Source organism: Psilocybe cubensis, chromosome 1, assembly GCF_017499595.1.
Source record: "Psilocybe cubensis strain MGC-MH-2018 chromosome 1, whole genome shotgun sequence".
Classification (NCBI taxonomy): Eukaryota; Fungi; Basidiomycota; class Agaricomycetes; order Agaricales; family Agrocybaceae; genus Psilocybe; species Psilocybe cubensis.
Genome location: NC_062999.1, coordinates 1,930,134 through 1,946,473, shown reverse-complemented (window position 1 = coordinate 1,946,473; position 16,340 = coordinate 1,930,134). Strand labels below are relative to the sequence as shown.

Here is a 16,340-nt window from a genome sequence, read left to right as displayed (position 1 = left end):
CGGGATGTATTTGGAACGACCAGCGCGAATTGTCGTCAAAATGAGCTTTCAGCATTTTCGCCTGGGAGAGCTTCCCCTCCATCAGCCCCTTCAGCAACAGTCAACCCAGCAGCCTCCCCGTCCGTTTCTTTTCTTTTTCTTTCTTCAACCCTGACCTTCCTCTTTTCCAGCTACTATCACTCCCGCCAAGCAGCCTTACGGTTCAGGCGACTCCGACGACGGCTATACCCTCGTCTTTCCAAACCTCGCCGCCTTCCAGGACTGGCGTGCCGCAGAGGAGGAGCGTCACTGTGTCGAGTTTGTCAAGGTCCGTCTCTTTTCTTCCATCTTTCTTCCTCCATTCTTATCGCCACTCCCAGGGTGATACCCACGGCAGCAAGGCAGATCCTCCTCGTTTCAAAGACCACACAAAGCTCGTCTGTGCAAGGCATTCCCGTAGTGGTCGCAAAAAGTATGTCAAGAAACATCCGGACCGTGTTCGCAAGGTTCCCAGTCGCAAGGTCTGGCCCAGTACATTCGTTTCCTCGTCTGTCTCGTCGCTTATCTTCATCGCTAGCTCGAGGGACAAGGCTGTCAGGCTTCAATAAGCTACAAAACCTATTTCGACACCGAGGAAGTACGCGCATGCTGTACGTTCCTTTAATTGGCGATCCCTTGTGATGTCAATTGATCAGCTGTACAGACATATCCGCCCACTCTCATGAGATTGGCCCTGCCAACCTGCCATTTACGCGTCGTGGTCGCAAAGCCGCTGTTCAGAGTGAAAAAGAACGCGGCCGCAACAAGAGTGTGGCCGCATCAGAGCAGCAGCAGCAGCAGCAGCCATCACAACAAGTGGCATCGTCCAGCAGTTCAGCAATGATCCCTCATCAATCCACTCATCTCCACCAACAGCAACAGCAACAGCAACAGCAGCAGCCCGTCCCAGGTGTCTCCTTTAACTCTGCCGTTTCGATGTTGGCTCCCTTGCCTGGACAGCCTTTCACTCCCCAGCCTGCCCAGCCATACAACTTTGCCTCTGCTGTCACTCCTTTTGGTCTCCAAAACCAGCAGCCGGTGCCAAACCAGGGACAGTCCCTTCCCCAAGAACGATGGGACAATATGGCGACCCTATTCCAAACGATACGAGATCACGCTCGAGCCTTTGAATACCCCGTCGCGAGCACAGCTGCCCTGGAAAGCATCCTCATCCGGCTCTATCTCGAAAGTCCAATGGGAATATCACCCCAACATACCATGAGCCATGTTCTCAATCTCTCCAGGAATCAAGGGCCAACATCCGCCCAGATACAACCAACACCCAGCGCCCATCAATCGATGAACGGCAATATTAACGATGGACCCAACGCGTCGAGTGCAGGTGACGCGTCATGAATGCGCAAACATATTATATCCGCTAACTTAACTCTTTAACTTCTTGTCCTTGTACTTGACTTGACGATTTTATGTATTCACGCCTGATTCATGCACCTGATGTTGTTTACGTCGTTATTACATAATCTCATTACTTAGTATCGCAATCCTTTCCCTTAAGTTCTGGGACGGAATCGGTTACCGCAAATCCGAGCTCCTCTTCATCCGTCTCTCATCTCTATCATCCTTATGTCGGCCCTGAGCTTTGCAAGACATGCCTTTGGCAGAGAGAAGCCACATGTTCGTGGATTAATAGTTGCCCGCAGCTATACTAGTTTGATAATCGGTGGTCTACATCTAGTCTTCTATCACAGATTGGGTGGAAATCCTAACATCGGCTAACATCGCGGAAGAGGCCTACGATGGGTGCGTATACCGTAATATAATCAGGCATGCTTAATCTCTTACTTGCCTGTGCGACACGTTTTCTCCAGAATACCCGAACTAGTTGATTCGATTAAGCTCCAAGCTTCAGGGTCTGTCGTTTGCAAATTCCCTGATTGACAATTAATAGATCTTCTCACTCGATATTTCTTATCTTTCAGGCCTGCTGAAGCATCGCGAGCGCTGAGGAAGAAGCTCAAGCATGGCAATGCTCATCAGCAGTATCGTGCGTTGGTTGTATGTATTCTAGATCATCCTCACATGGTACGCTCGATATAACCCGATCCGATTAGATCCTGAAAGCTCTCGTCGAGAATTGCGGCCAGAAATTCCAAAGTGAGTTGGGCTGCAAATAATTGAGGGTCAGAGAATATAAGCCTTCTAAACTTGACCAACGAAAAAAGGTACCTTTGCCGATGGACAGATGACAGATACCATAAGAAATCTCTTGAACGACCCGAGTACGGACAGGCGAGTGAAGAAGAAACTTTCTCTGGTTCTTGCATCTTGGCAAGAGCAATATAAAGATGACCCTTCCATGTCTGCTGTCACAAATCTGTCTAAGCCCCGGCGAGATGAGTACGTGAACCACCAGGAGCTAGCAAACTTGATGGGGTATAATCTAGCGGTTGAAGAGAAAAAGTGGGCCGAGGAAAGGGAGGCGAAGAAAAAGAAAAAGAGGGAAAAAGAGGAAAGGGCCAGACTCGAAGCCGAAAAAAGAAATAAAAAGAAGAGGGAACCATTCGAGTTTGAGAAAGTGTGTATCTCTTTTTTATTTCCCTTGATCGGCGTTAAAGATCGGTGCAGCACAAGGCGGTCGTACTCGCCAGTATTGTGGATGCGTCTCAAGCCTCGAACAATTTAGTAAATGCGATAACTGTAAGGTTCCTTCCATGTCATTCAATTAGTTACATCTATTGATTTTTTTTGTAGCTGGTTAACCTGGATACCGACAGTTTGGAAACGAATGAACGCGTTCAGGAGTGCCTCCAAAAGGCAAAACAGGCTCGCAAAGCTGTGGTACGGTACATACAGGTAGAGGTCACCCTGTTTTATCAAGACCGGGTTATTGACACACTTCGCATCAGTTGGTCGAAAACGAAGAAGTCATTGGGACATTAATTGAAACAAACGACCGGTTAATGTCTGCGATTGAAACATACGAATCATTAACAGGATTCACGGACTCCAAGGCTGACGGTACAGGAACCATTACATCAACATTAGCTGCAACCACAATCAGCTCACCGTCAAGCAATACCACTCCCAATTTTGATAGTACCGCCAAAGGGAAACAGCGCATCGAGGAACACCCTGTACATATCCACCCCGATTTAGAGGACCTGAGCTTTGGAGCTCTGGGTGAGGCTTCATCTAAACTTCCGGCACCTATGCGACCTTCTACACTCTCGGACGACGAACAGGAAATACCTGACCATCGGGGATCCTTGTCAGAGTATAGTGATTATGAATCTTCCGACGAGGAGACCCATAAACGAAACCCTGGCCCATCCACTAGACGGGCGTACGTTACGGTATCAGATAACGAAGATACTCCCCCAACAAAGGGCCAAGCCCGAGAACTTGATCCGTTCGCGGATCCTTTCGCGGATACATAATTATACTGGCTGTGAAGCACAGTGATTTGATTTATCTGGTTGTAGTTGGAGCTTTGTGCGGAACTTACTATGCCTTTGACACACGAATTATTCTCTCGCTTTGGAAAGACCTGAATTTACTGATGACTTACATATATACATAATTTATGACATTGTGCTCCATCTTTACCCATTTGCATCCAGTAATTATTGCCCGTTGAATATGACCGTGACAGGTCAAGTGCAAAGGTATATACGTTTGGCGAATAAGATGGTTTCAGAAATATTAATCAGTGTCGTCCCATCGTATGATATCTCTCACCCCACTCTTGATCCAGAACGGCCTAAGCGCGTGAGGAAGTCGTATTCCTGTAATCTCTTCTTTGTCGTTGAATTGCACGCCGTTTTCAATGAGAGCAACAATTAATCGGGGTATCGCCGCCGCAGTGCCATTTAATGTATGCGCAAAAGGAAGGCGCGGTAATGGCGTGTCAGTAACGCCTCCTTGAGGGCGATAGCGAATGTGTAGTCGGCGAGATTGATAATCGGTGCAATTTGACAATGATGATACTTCTCCCCATGAACCGCGTCCAGGCATCCACGCTTCAATATCATATTTCCGATATGCGCTAGCACCTAATTCTTCTGTAGGCATGTCAAGAACCCTGTGAGTAGATGTGGTAAGTAGATGACCAATAATCAAGAATAGAGTTGAACGGACTTGAAAGATAAATTGAGCCCTTGGAGTATTTGCTTTTGTATGGACAACATCTCTTCCATCATGTTTTCACTGGCATCATCTGTTGTGACGGAGAACAGTTCAACTTTAGTAAATTGATGTACGCGATATAAGCCACGAGTGTCAGCCGATCGAGCACCGGCCTCTGAACGGAAGGCGTGGCCAAGGCCTACAATTTTAAGAGGTAGACTCAGTGAAGAGTAGACTTTGTTGGCAAATGTGCCTGCCAACGGAATTTCGGAAGTTCCAGCTAAAACAAGTTCCGGAGACGAGGGATTGGTGGGTGATATGTGGTACATGTGAGATACTGGAGGGTTGGAGTCATCTCTTGGCTGAAATCCGCATCTAACGGCGATATCAGAACGGACAACATCCGGAGTCATCATAGGGGTAAAACCATGTTGCACAGCAATGCTCATAGCATAATTTGTCAGGGCAAGCTCCAGAAGGGCAGCTTCATGACGAAGATAGTACCACGAAGTTCCTGAAACCACTGAGGCACTCTTAAGATCAAGGAGCCCAAAATGGTCACAGACAGTTACATGATCCCTTTTCGGATTGGAGGGCAAGACAGGGGGCCCATGAGTCGAAAGGACGGTCGCGGCAGATTCTGGGCCCAGAGGAACACTGGGATGTGTGTCGTTTGGAAGTGAAAGGGCGGAGAGTAGACATTCTTGCTCTACCGTCTCGAGCGCCGCCTCCAGGTCCTTCACCTCTTTCTTGAGATTTGCGGCCTCATTCAACGCAGCCTCCTTCTCAGCACTATCGGAGCTGCGCCTCACTCGTTCTCCTACAGCCGAACGTGCGTTCCGTTTACTGTTCAGCTCACTCGATATCCGCTTCAGTTCACTGTAGGCCCTTGCGACAGAAGATACGGCATCATTGGGAATAGCAGCTTTCCGGTTCAAAGCATTCAGTGATTTGGAAGTCACGTTTTCGGAAATGCTGCGATAATCCAGGCGAGGTTGAGGAAGCTCACTGGTCGGAGGTTTTGTAGAATAAGTGCATCTAGAGACTCGCTGGCCTCATGTTTACAGTCAACAAGGGAAGAATAGCGGTACGACAGACAGTTAGCTTACGATGAACAGGTAATGCCCGAGTGGTCTTCACGAAATGCGTTGACAGCATTTGTGGTGAATATAGTTTGTCGGAAGAGAATATTTGCTGCCAAGGTGAACACCAAACACGACAATTCTTTTTCCCCATTTGTCTCGAAATGATATTGTCACAGTTGTGACGGAGCGCGTTGTTCGCCTTCACCACGTCACGGTGTCGTCCAATTAACGACCTTTCAACAACATTATGAACAAGGCGGCAGATGTACCTTACGAGCTTCCTTGGTGAGCTATAACCCGTTAATCTGTGTTGTGTTTTTCTGACCATCGACAGGGTCGAAAAATACCGGCCTCTGCTACTTGACGATATTGTAGGCAACCAGGACACGATTGAACGGTTGAAAATCATTGCCCGGGATGGAAATTGTCCCCATATCATCATCTCAGTGAGCATCTTGTATCACTTACCATAAAACTCCGCCATTTACCGTGTTCTAGGGTCTTCCAGGTATTGGGAAAACGACAAGTATTCACTGTCTAGCCCACCAGCTTCTCGGTGACGCGTATAAAGAGGGAGTGCTGGAATTGAACGCGTCTGACGAACGGTATGCAGCATTTACACCTCTTATATCTGGTCTCTAACTCTTAACAGTGGCATCGATGTGGTCCGGAGCAAAATCAAGGCATTTGCCCAAAAGAAAGTGACGCTCCCGCCAGGTCGGCATAAAATTGTCATTTTGGACGAGGCGGACAGCATGACACCGGGTGCTCAACAAGCGCTACGTCGTACGATGGAAATATTCTCCAATACCACCCGCTTCTGTCTTGCATGCAACATGAGCAACAAAATCATCGAGCCTATACAAAGTCGATGTGCCATCCTGAGATATGCCAAACTGAAAGACCAAGAAATATTGAAACGCTTGCTGGAGATTTGCGAAATGGAGAAAGTGAGCACAGTCAATTTATAGTTTAGAACATATTTTTTTATTTCCTGTTCAGGTCGAATACAACGATGACGGCCTGACTGCTTTGATTTTCACGTCAGAAGGTGATATGCGGCAAGCGATCAACAACCTGCAATCGACGCATTCTGGCTTTGGCTTCGTCTCTGGAGACAACGTGTTTAAAGTCTGCGATCAGCCGCATCCCGTTATCATACAGGCCACCATTCGGGCTTGCCTGAAAGGCGACGTTGACACCGCTGTGGATAGGTTGAATGAGCTATGGACACAAGGATATAGTGCTGTGGACATTGTTGTCACCATTTTCCGGGTTGTGAAGACATTTGATGAGTGAGTGGCCGCACACACCAGTCGAAAGTGAATTAATGTGTTATAGAATGCCCGAATACACCAAGCTTGAGTACATCAAGGTAATATCATCTATTTATATTTATATTTAAATGCTCATGATTTCAATAGGAAATCGGCTTTACACACATGAGAATTCTGGAGGGTGTGGGGACACTTGTCCAGCTTGCAGGACTCGCTGCTCGGCTGTGTAAAGTGGTGAGTGCTGTAGAAACTGAATGAAATATTCGTCATATCCACCATGTTTTCAGCACCTAAAACCCGAGCTCTTTGCCGTTTGACGGATACGGTTTTTCAAATCCATGTTTGTCTTTGGATGGCGGTGTCTACCTGAGTGGTGGCAGAATCTACTGTCATTCATCAGGTTCTTGTTATGCCTTATGATGTAGCCTTAATTTCGGCCTTGTATATTATTCTCACACTAACGATTGCTACCCCTCGATGTAGCCAGTAAGTACTGGGCATCTGAAATTGAGTCGAGGATGACAAATACACAATCTCAGAATGATTTTGTTTGGTTCGTAATCATGAAGAAAGACAGCCCGACATGCTCTATAACTTACTTCAACGATGGCACTACAAGAGACAGCGGTGACGCGGCGCCTGCAAAATGTCAAACATATCATACTAGTCCTAGCTGGTAAAGGGGGGGTCGGAAAGTCATCGGTGTCGACACAGCTAGCGCTCAACTTGGCGGCATCCTCACCGAATGTCAAAGTGGGTATTCTGGATGTCGATCTTACAGGACCGTCGATCCCGCGTATGTTTGGAATCGACGATCAGGGTGTTCACCAAAGCAGCGACGGCTGGGTGCCGGTATATGCGGACGGGCCGAGTGCTCGAGTGGCTTGCATGAGCGTAGGCTTCCTGCTGAAGAACAAGGGCGACTCTGTAGTATGGAGGGGACCCAAAAAGAACGGAATGATACGACAATTCCTCAGCGATGTGAGATGGGGCGAGCTTGATTACCTTGTTATCGATACACCCCCTGGTGAATGCATTCCTTGGAACATACATGGTTCTTTGTGCTGACGGACATGGCAGGGACATCGGACGAACATCTTTCTCTAATGGAACACATGGCGGGGGTACATTCTCGACTGTCAGCTGTCATTGTAACGACACCGCAAGCCGTGGCCCTCATGGACGCGATGAAGTGCCTCTCGTTCACGCGTGCCGTAAATCTGCCTGTCCTTGGGCTTATCGAGAACATGAGTGGATATGCGTGCCCATGTTGCGGGGAAGTCAGCAACGTTTTCTCAACAGGAGGCGGGTCAGAAATGGCGCGGAAAGAAGGACTGCGATTCCTTGGAACGCTGCCTGTGGACACGGAACTTGTGTCTGTGCTAGACGGGGGCGTTGGTGAGGACGGTGGGGGTGTATTCCGGCTGCTTGAACGATATGAAAAGACAGCGACGGGGAAACTGTTCAAAGATATTGTGAAGGGTGTGGTAGAATCGCTGGGCTAAATTAGATGAATGTCTTGCCTCGTTGCAGTGGTTGAGTCCCAATATAGCAAAATCTATGTTGATTCCGAACACGACGCGTCTGAGAAGCAGCGATCCACTCTTCACTCTCCCTCATGTCCTTCAAATAGTCCTTTCTTCCGTCCCCCATCTCCCCTCCTCTCCTCCCCGCCATGGACGCCCTCGACCAGCCATATACCACCGCCGACGAGGATCCCTTTAGCGTGCAGCCTTACATCCCGCCAAACAACACCCGCAGGCATAGGCGCTCCAGCATGCTCGACAAATGGATCACAGAGCAGCAGTTACACGCTGATGTTGATGTCCCCCCCTCAGACGATGACCTGTTCGCCCCCACCCACTCGTGCTCGTCCCCCACAAGTCCGTATCTCGCCTACCCAGAACTGCCTCGCTTTTCCTTTGAGCGCAAGCCAGAGCCCGAGGATGATTTTGCATCCATACTCAGTTATGACCTTGTTGATGATGACGACATTCCACACAAAACAACAGTCCAAGACCCTTTGCAGCAGGTATGCTCCTTCATTTATCAGTCCAAGTATTGTATTCATCATGCATCATTTCAGGTTCCCATTACCCCCGTTTCTCGGAGTGCTCATAAATCCCCCCGCCACTCCATAACCCCGTCTTTTAAAACCCTCAACCTGTCTTTCTCCCGCGCCCCAAAATCTTCCGCTCCCTCTTCACCTAGCATGGAAGCAGCAGCCTCTCGCGCTTTCTCTCGCTTGTCCCTCTTTCCGCGTACCCCACGCTCAAGCACTGGTCCACCTTCTTTCGTAGACACAGCAATCTCGCAGCAGCATACACGCTCATCTAGCTTGGGCACCATAGCCACTAGTGCTTCAAATCACCTTGCCGCCACCACCAATCCACGCGCTTCCGCCCCCGCGAAATGGCGTCCCAGTGTGTTGGGCCATTTCCCTCAATCATCTATTTCTCAGCTTTCAGTAGGCGGATCAGACATCCAATGTGCTCCTTCGCGTCCGAGCGTCTCTTCCGGTGATACTTATACAACGTGGAACACATCTCGGACGACTACAACTCTGGAAAGTGTCGCCCCCACATCACCTTCAAAAATATCTGTTTTCGAATCTCTGCGCGTGCGGAAGCGGAAATCCTCGAAAACATTGTCCAAAATGTTTTCCGCTTCAATTTCTTCCGTTCAATTGTCATCTCCGCAGACAGATGGGCCGAATCAAAACGAGCATAATAGTGCAACTCTTGGAAAAGGCAAGGCTACTCAGCGCATTCCTCTCGCTCTGAAGCATCAGTCATCGCCTAATGAGAATCACGATGACGAGGATGATCTTGACCCCCCTCCCGTCTATCGCTTCAACAAACACGAACCGAATCGAAGCGGGATCCCATACCCGTCCAGTAGCTCACTCAATCGCGTTAAATTCTCCTCTCTAAATTCAAGAACTCATCGCAAAAAGAAAAAGCTAATCGTTAGTGGAGTGAGCGTTACCGAAACTCGCAAGTTTGAAGGTATCAAGCGATGGTGCGAGGTATGAATTGTTGATTCATTTTTTGTGGTCTGTTCTCATTTCTGCTGGCCGTCGTCTAGAGCTTTGGCGATATCCGCAATATCTCAAGGATGCCTAATGGAGATTTACAAATTGACTTTCGCGACCCCGAAGTGGCTGATACAGTACGCTTCTTGAAATTTACTTGCAATAGCATTTCTGACAAGGTCGTGTAGGTCTGCCGGATTCGGGCCAAGGTTTTCATTGCGGGTGTTGGCAGTGTGCAAGTTTCTTGGATATCGGGGAACAAGCGATAGCCCCAAATACATGTATTGTAAAAAACGACACGCCTATCTTTCTATTTCATTGACTGTGTACCCCCTTCCGTTTACGACCTTGACGTCCCATTATGATTATGCGGTAAGCTTTCATAGTTAACCCCTTCATACCTGATTCTCATGATTTGCTCAAGATATACCATATGCAAACCACTTATCATTCATTACCTTACACGGACCTCTAGATACCCTCATTGAAACCTCCCACCGTAGTCTTTGTAACACTATAATTTGTCCTGCACAAATAAACCGGTCTCCCTATTGCAATTAATTAGGAAGTGGGGAAAAATGGGATCTAAAATTAGATCTGTTTGTCGATCCGCATGTCTTTTTTATTCCTTGGTCGATCGATCGTTACTAAAAATAAGCTCTTCGATGTAGCGTTACCGACGCTTCCCACTGCCCTCTCTACAAAATACCGTATCAGTGTACCGGGCATCTAACTTGAGACCCCTTCGAAGTACTGTACAGCTACTGCAGATAGGTTATATTCCATTGACAGGAATGGCTAACCACAATTTTAGGCATGCCTGTCACCTAGTTGTTTGAATAAAGTCTCATCTGTCCAATGACCAAGGGCTTCCAAGCTCTCTCTATGCAAATGACTCTATAAAACCCAATAGACTTACTACTCGGGAGCAAAGTCCCATGGAAAAGAGCGTAGCTCCACTGCCGGTGTTCTTGGTACCTATCGACTCCCAATATTAAATGTCTATCCAATTTGGATCTTTGAAGAGCAACTCAATCTCTTGGGATTCTCGGTGGCAATCATTACAGAATTGTACTGCCTCTATCCGGCATACTGGAATACTGCTATCTATCGAACAGTGTGGAATTATGTTTGACGAATTTCGGCACCTCACGCAACGAGAACAATTGGAGACAGTTCTCATCTAGATTATGTTCTTTCAATTGCATGCAGGTGGACAGCCTGGATTCTGGATCGCGCCCATGGCAACCCCAAAACGGTTCATATTCCCGCTTCGTATTCCGTTCCGAGGTTCACACTGGCTCAAAGCTTGTATATGCAGTGTGCACTGGGCAAGAAGCTTGACGGGCTCCCCCAAGGGAGGCTCGGCGTCTTTGCATCGAGGCGTCCTTGGCAAAGCTTGTGTTGGTAAATTATATACACCTCTCTTGCTCTCTTCCACCGCCTGCCTTTTGCTTCCATGCGGGTGCCCGTTCACTCTCCTTCTGTGAATTTTTATTGCTTCATTCGTAAAGCAGTTACTTGGGCCAAAAAAATCAAAAAATTGTTACCCCATCATATGACATGGTGTAAAACACTGAAAACAGAGGAAACCCGCGAAGATTGACGCGTATGTTCTCCACTACGCATGCCTTCTCTAATGTATAAAACCGCCGTTTTCGGCGGAATGGTCCAGAACTTTACATTTCCTCAATGTTAATCGGTACATAGACTATCGCTACAGTTCACCTCGGTCCTTCCCTCGCAAACCCAAAGAGTGGAGTGCAACATTGGACAGAAACCTTTTTTGATGATAACATCGAAAGGAAACCGGGATGTCGCCATTGTTTGCCAAGTTCTCCTCTATCTGTCGTTCTGGTGCGCATGCCCTTTTGATTATGTGGTCTATTCTTATCAAGGTAATTTGTTCAATTTACCACACATGTTTTGGACAATGAATGCCTTGTTCCTAAATTTTGTTTTCAATCAGTTGTTTGGTAAACTTCAACCATGTCGAATCAATATACAAATTATGTGCCACACACACTGGCAGAATATATATATATATTTAAGGATTGAGTGCGGCGGAAGTTAGACACGACAAAGACGAGGTCTATACATGCAATCTTCCTAGAAATATAAGAGTAATAGAAAGAAATAATTTTAGAAGGGTTTTTGATATTGATAAAACTGTCCATATTGGTACAGCATCCTGCACAAAAGAAGGCAAGCGTGATTTTAGAATAGAATGAAAGATTATGTCGCTTATGACAATGGTAATTCAAACGAAAACGCCAGAAGTAGAAGACCAGAATCTTAACGTGCATTATTCCATCTATTCCAGTCTCCAGATGTTGTCGGCTGTGCAGAAGCGTGTCCGAGGTCCGTTACATTGATATTTGCAGGGAAGTGCATATGGGCTCGAGCGGGACGACCATTGTGAAAGGGCCTCTGATGATTAGGGGGCCTGTTGAATCCATGTGTTTGCTGGGATTCACGTCTGGCAGGGCCTTGTCGGCGATAGAGAGGTGAGCTAACGTTGATATCAATTTCACGAGGTGGTGTAACAGATGTTCGAAGCGGAGGAATATGCAATCCGGCTGATTTTGGGCGATTGTGTTGCGGGGCGAAAGAACTGGATGTTGTGATTCCTGGGTCAACAAACTGAGGACCAGTATATTCCCACCTTTGTTGAGTAGAGACAACGCCGCTGGCAGGCATAGGTGTAGCACCCGCAAGATACTGATCAAGGGCTTCAGGCTGATAAACAGCAATAAGTGTACCTTGTTCGTTCTGGATGAAGCCCGTTGGGACGACCGGTGCTTGTGGAGGCACATGAGCCTGCTGCTGACCTTGTTCAGCCAACTGTGTCCTGGAGGGCATGGTAGAATATGGGATATAAGGCTGGATAAGCGGGTAAGAAGATGTTATAGGGTAGAAATATGCATGACCTACAGTGTACATCCCTACCGGCGGCCAGTTGTTCTGTAATCCTGCTGCAGGACCTCCGATGTCCGATCCAGGAGGGCTAGCCAGAACCTGCGGTGGCTGGACCGCTGTTGGAGGATACATTGAATACCCAGTATAATAAGGGACTTGATAGGGTACATGAGGAGGATATGAATGTACCCAGGAAGGCGGCGAAAAGTAAGGGCCATTTGGTACTGGATACCCGTATGATGGAGAAGTCGAGAAAGCAGGTGCGTTAGTGGATGCTGAAGACCCCAAAGACGGTTCTGGGGTGTGCACAGAAGACTCGGCGTCATCGTACCATTCACGGTAATTTTCTCTCGGAGGGCTATTCCTGCTGATTGAAGAAATGTCTACAGAAGACGATTCAGAGGCATTACATGTTGAGGATGTATCGTTTCCAGGAGGTCGGACCATTTGAGATGAACCATGAATTGGGGGTAAATTCTGAACCTTAGAGCCTACCCCGACCTCTAAGAAGTTGTATTTATCCTGACTCAAGGGGAAAGAGGGCCTCTCCAGAGAACTGAATGATGGTCTGTAGTTGATTCGTCTCGGAGCTCCAAAGTTATGTTGGTGGGGGCGTCCACCACGCCCACGACTGTATTTCCAGTTGTTTTTTGGTGGGTTACAGTCCCGCAACTGCACTCGCATGGCCCGGCCTTCGTAGACGCGATTGTGCTAGTTATAGAACCCATTTAATCGATGAGTGAAAAAAATGAAAATAGTGTAACCGACCTCTTCAAGCACGGCTCGAGCAGGAGCTTCAGTGTTGTTAAATTTCACAAAAGCAAAGGCCGCACATGAATTCACTAAATCGTGTAATCAGAGGAACATAAGTACCACAAGCAAAGAAAGAACTCACTTGGACGAACGACTTTGACATATTCTAAACCTCCAAATCGTGAAAAGAAGGCTTTGACTTTCTCTTCATTCCATGCTCCGGGGCCGAACATTTCCAAACCACCAACAAACAAGGTAGTTGGATCAATTTCTCGCTCTTGTCGGTTGTCTTTGGATGAGCCACAGGATTCTTTGTAGTCAGAGCCTTTGGCGGGATAATGATAATTTTTTGTAGAAGAAGCTGGTGTTGTAGGAAATTTGGAATCCGGCGTTATTGGGGTAATAGTGGATGAATCCAAAGCAGGTGTCGGAGGTATAAAAAGATCTTGGCCATCTTGATCAAATGAGTTAACATCTTGCGTGGAGGGTTCCCTAAACAAAGTCATCAATGCGGAAAAGCGGTAATGAAATTAAGTCAAGCACCTTGATTGATCTTGTTGTGTTGGCAATTTTGGTTCAACCTTGTCAGTGTTCTCCTGTGTGTCCTTGCCAGTGGCGGTTTCGCGCACCGAACCAACGGGAGGCAATCCTTCTGCAACTGGAGAAGAAATATGACCACTCTCTCCAGGTTGACAGGAATTGATCTCATTGCGTGTGACAGTGGAATCAGATTCATCGGCCCAAGATTCATGCATTACTTCGGGATCATGGTCATTTGCACTTTGCATCGGCCCCACAAGATAGGTTTTGGGATGGCCGATGATGGTTCCAGTCGAGAATGTGAGCTGCTGAAAATGGTTGGCATGTGCATGATGGGGAGGCAATTGATGAACAAATGGGCGGTGACGATTGTTGTGAGGAGAGTATGATTGGAAAGGATGGCGATGACCTGACAGGCCTAATCCTTGTCCAGGTGTGTTAGGCTGATGAGCCCAAGTCACTGTGAGATGCGGTACTCTTCTAAGCGTCTGTAAACCAGTTGAGTGATCATCATTGCAAAGAAAAGGGGAAGGTTCACCATTAAAGCGCTGACACAATCATCGCGGTGCTCCCATTTAATTTCCCAGCATAAATCATCCATCGAGGGCAAACGAGGAGATCTGTGCTGCTCTGGGTACGACCCGAACGGGATTTGCATCTGAGGGTCAATGTCTATGATATTACAAGATGTTTGTTAAACATCAAAGAGACAAAAGGTAGGGAGGCTAACCATTCGCATTTGCTACCTGCAGCGGTGAAAATTTTTCAAGAGGGCCAAAGTATGATGCTAGACTGCGTAACGACTATACAGGCTTGTTAGAAAGAAATTGTGAGTCAGGTTTACTCTCACATTTTCATCAAACTTAAGAGGATGAAGGTGAAAGACATCATCTTCGGTAGTAGCATCTGAAGCTTTACTGGTAGATGCTTCAGCCGCTTGTATAGCCTCTACATTATATAAAATATTGTGAAATCTGACAAAGTGAGCTTCGGATGAACTTGACGAGTAAAATGTATGCGTACCTAGAGTTTCTATGCTTCCAGATTCTCATGGCGGTTGGCAATTCTAATTTGACCTCACTACGAATAAAAGCCATATTGGCGCCAGTCGAAGTCATATACTGAACTGGCTCGCTAACAATGACTGTATTTAGGCGTAGGGGGACGAGAAAGGCGAAGCAGAGCGCACCGATAAGAAATAATTAAAGATCTAAAGGCCCGGGCGGGTTCGTACCGCAATATGCGTCCAAGAAAAGGTCTGGGGACACTGGAGTGCAGAGTTTGTATCAAAGACGTTGCAGATTGGGCATTCTAAAGCGCATATATGTTGAAATATTGAGGAAGAATATCACCAGAAAGGGCCAAACCTCGCATTGAACAAAAGCGCAGACACCACCTTTCGAATCTCGCACGACCTTGATATTCTTAATTTGCGTGTGCTCCGACAGATGATCCATGAGCAGACGAGTCAGGTCGCCTTGGTCCATATTGGATGGAAGGCTGCGAACATAAACTGAGGATGACATGGTTGACGACTAAAGGCAGCAATGATACGAACCTTCCTACAAAGACACTGGCGTCATGCGGCAGTTTGTCTTCTTTGTGCTTGCTGGTTGTCGAGCTAACGTCGGATGGGTCAGTGAGCTGCATGGTGAAGGATTTGGCGACAGGGGTGAGAAGAGGAGCACTAGACGATGGAGTCCAGGCGGGAGAAAGGCGTGGCTCTGGGGGCATCGGAAAAGCAAATGCAGAAAAGTATGTCCTTGTTGAAAAGGAAGGGGAGATTGGACATTACAAATGGAGCTGGAGTAATTACGAGAAACAGGTAAAACATCGAAATATCGAAATAATACAACACCAGTCTGGCACATTAATTAATCGATGCGCTGATGGAACATGTATGCGCCTCCTGCCACGTTCCACGGCCCCCGACGCTGCCAAATGGACCCGAAAGGGATGGGTAGAGGGGCAACTCATCGACGATCTCGTCGAGCGCCATCTGATCATCGAATATCTCTCCTTAGCTTGCTGTCATGTCACTGCTTCGCAATACTCGCTCTGCAGAATATCCGGGCAGTTGAAATAACTGGCTGGAGGCACTCAGGCGAGTGGCTCGCGCCAGAACAGGATGTTTCGATTCTGCGCAACATGAAGAACACATGAACATGGATATATGCGCGTCAGACTATTTGACCGCCAGGACATCAGCCAAGTTGAGATCTCGAACTAATTGGCCTCCAGGAAGTACGCTGCCATTGATGGCAATTTCTGAACGAGGGAATTGGGTTGCACTGGACAAAGGAAGCTCTTTCGCGTCCCCGAGGAGGAAATTCCAATGATTGGCATAGGAAGACCGGTCCCGAAATTCAACTGTCCAAAGAGGTCCCAGGCTCTCCGGTATGTCGCCCGCGGAGTCAGCGACGAGGAGTCGCGCAATCCAAAAAGGCGAACGCAATCCCACATCTCTTCACTGTACTTCATGTGACCGTCAGCATTGGAACCAGTTTGAAGGCTGCGAGGAACCTTCGTGGTCGTTCAAGTCAACGCTCGAGTTCCCAAGTTCGCGTCATTGCTAGTTGCTTCTCAAGTCTAGCAGTAGATATGGCAATGTATGCCACCATTAGTGTA

At 47.5% G+C, this 16,340-nt stretch overlaps 7 protein-coding genes across 7 annotated transcripts; 5 read left to right on the top strand and 2 right to left on the bottom strand.

Annotated features, from left to right (window-relative positions):
- Positions 1–40: 40 nt before the first annotated feature.
- JR316_0000609 (uncharacterized protein) lies at positions 41–1,374 on the top strand (the record flags this gene model as incomplete). Its single annotated transcript, XM_047886423.1, has 5 exons — positions 41–119; positions 171–307; positions 360–500; positions 557–629; positions 683–1,374. The coding sequence occupies 5 exons, from the start codon at positions 41–43 to the stop codon at positions 1,372–1,374; spliced, it is 1,122 nt and encodes a 373-aa protein (XP_047754169.1).
- A 228-nt stretch (positions 1,375–1,602) lies between these two features.
- Positions 1,603–3,416, top strand: JR316_0000608 (Protein lsb5; the record flags this gene model as incomplete). Its single annotated transcript, XM_047886422.1, has 9 exons — positions 1,603–1,653; positions 1,715–1,779; positions 1,848–1,889; positions 1,959–2,034; positions 2,091–2,133; positions 2,202–2,554; positions 2,605–2,676; positions 2,731–2,817; positions 2,886–3,416. The coding sequence occupies 9 exons, from the start codon at positions 1,603–1,605 to the stop codon at positions 3,414–3,416; spliced, it is 1,320 nt and encodes a 439-aa protein (XP_047754168.1).
- A 265-nt stretch (positions 3,417–3,681) lies between these two features.
- On the bottom strand, positions 3,682–5,262 carry JR316_0000607 (Serine--tRNA ligase, chloroplastic/mitochondrial; the record flags this gene model as incomplete). The annotated part of the gene is made up of 3 exons (XM_047886421.1): positions 3,682–4,060; positions 4,117–5,158; positions 5,214–5,262. The coding sequence occupies 3 exons, from the start codon at positions 5,260–5,262 to the stop codon at positions 3,682–3,684; spliced, it is 1,470 nt and encodes a 489-aa protein (XP_047754167.1).
- A 174-nt stretch (positions 5,263–5,436) lies between these two features.
- On the top strand, positions 5,437–6,783 carry JR316_0000606 (replication factor C subunit 4; the record flags this gene model as incomplete). Its single annotated transcript, XM_047886420.1, has 8 exons — positions 5,437–5,474; positions 5,524–5,635; positions 5,688–5,794; positions 5,842–6,139; positions 6,192–6,484; positions 6,531–6,564; positions 6,614–6,700; positions 6,754–6,783. 8 exons carry the CDS (start codon positions 5,437–5,439, stop codon positions 6,781–6,783), a joined length of 999 nt encoding a protein of 332 aa, XP_047754166.1.
- A 289-nt stretch (positions 6,784–7,072) lies between these two features.
- Positions 7,073–7,971, top strand: JR316_0000605 (Cytosolic Fe-S cluster assembly factor CFD1; the record flags this gene model as incomplete). The annotated part of the gene is made up of 2 exons (XM_047886419.1): positions 7,073–7,493; positions 7,547–7,971. 2 exons carry the CDS (start codon positions 7,073–7,075, stop codon positions 7,969–7,971), a joined length of 846 nt encoding a protein of 281 aa, XP_047754165.1.
- A 170-nt stretch (positions 7,972–8,141) lies between these two features.
- On the top strand, positions 8,142–9,769 carry JR316_0000604 (uncharacterized protein; the record flags this gene model as incomplete). The annotated part of the gene is made up of 4 exons (XM_047886418.1): positions 8,142–8,498; positions 8,553–9,494; positions 9,554–9,637; positions 9,689–9,769. 4 exons carry the CDS (start codon positions 8,142–8,144, stop codon positions 9,767–9,769), a joined length of 1,464 nt encoding a protein of 487 aa, XP_047754164.1.
- A 2,026-nt stretch (positions 9,770–11,795) lies between these two features.
- Positions 11,796–15,446, bottom strand: JR316_0000603 (uncharacterized protein; the record flags this gene model as incomplete). Its single annotated transcript, XM_047886417.1, has 12 exons — positions 11,796–12,383; positions 12,435–13,130; positions 13,188–13,261; positions 13,315–13,664; positions 13,716–14,200; positions 14,251–14,384; positions 14,443–14,515; positions 14,563–14,686; positions 14,736–14,846; positions 14,902–15,023; positions 15,080–15,212; positions 15,271–15,446. 12 exons carry the CDS (start codon positions 15,444–15,446, stop codon positions 11,796–11,798), a joined length of 3,066 nt encoding a protein of 1,021 aa, XP_047754163.1.
- Positions 15,447–16,340: the final 894 nt, after the last annotated feature.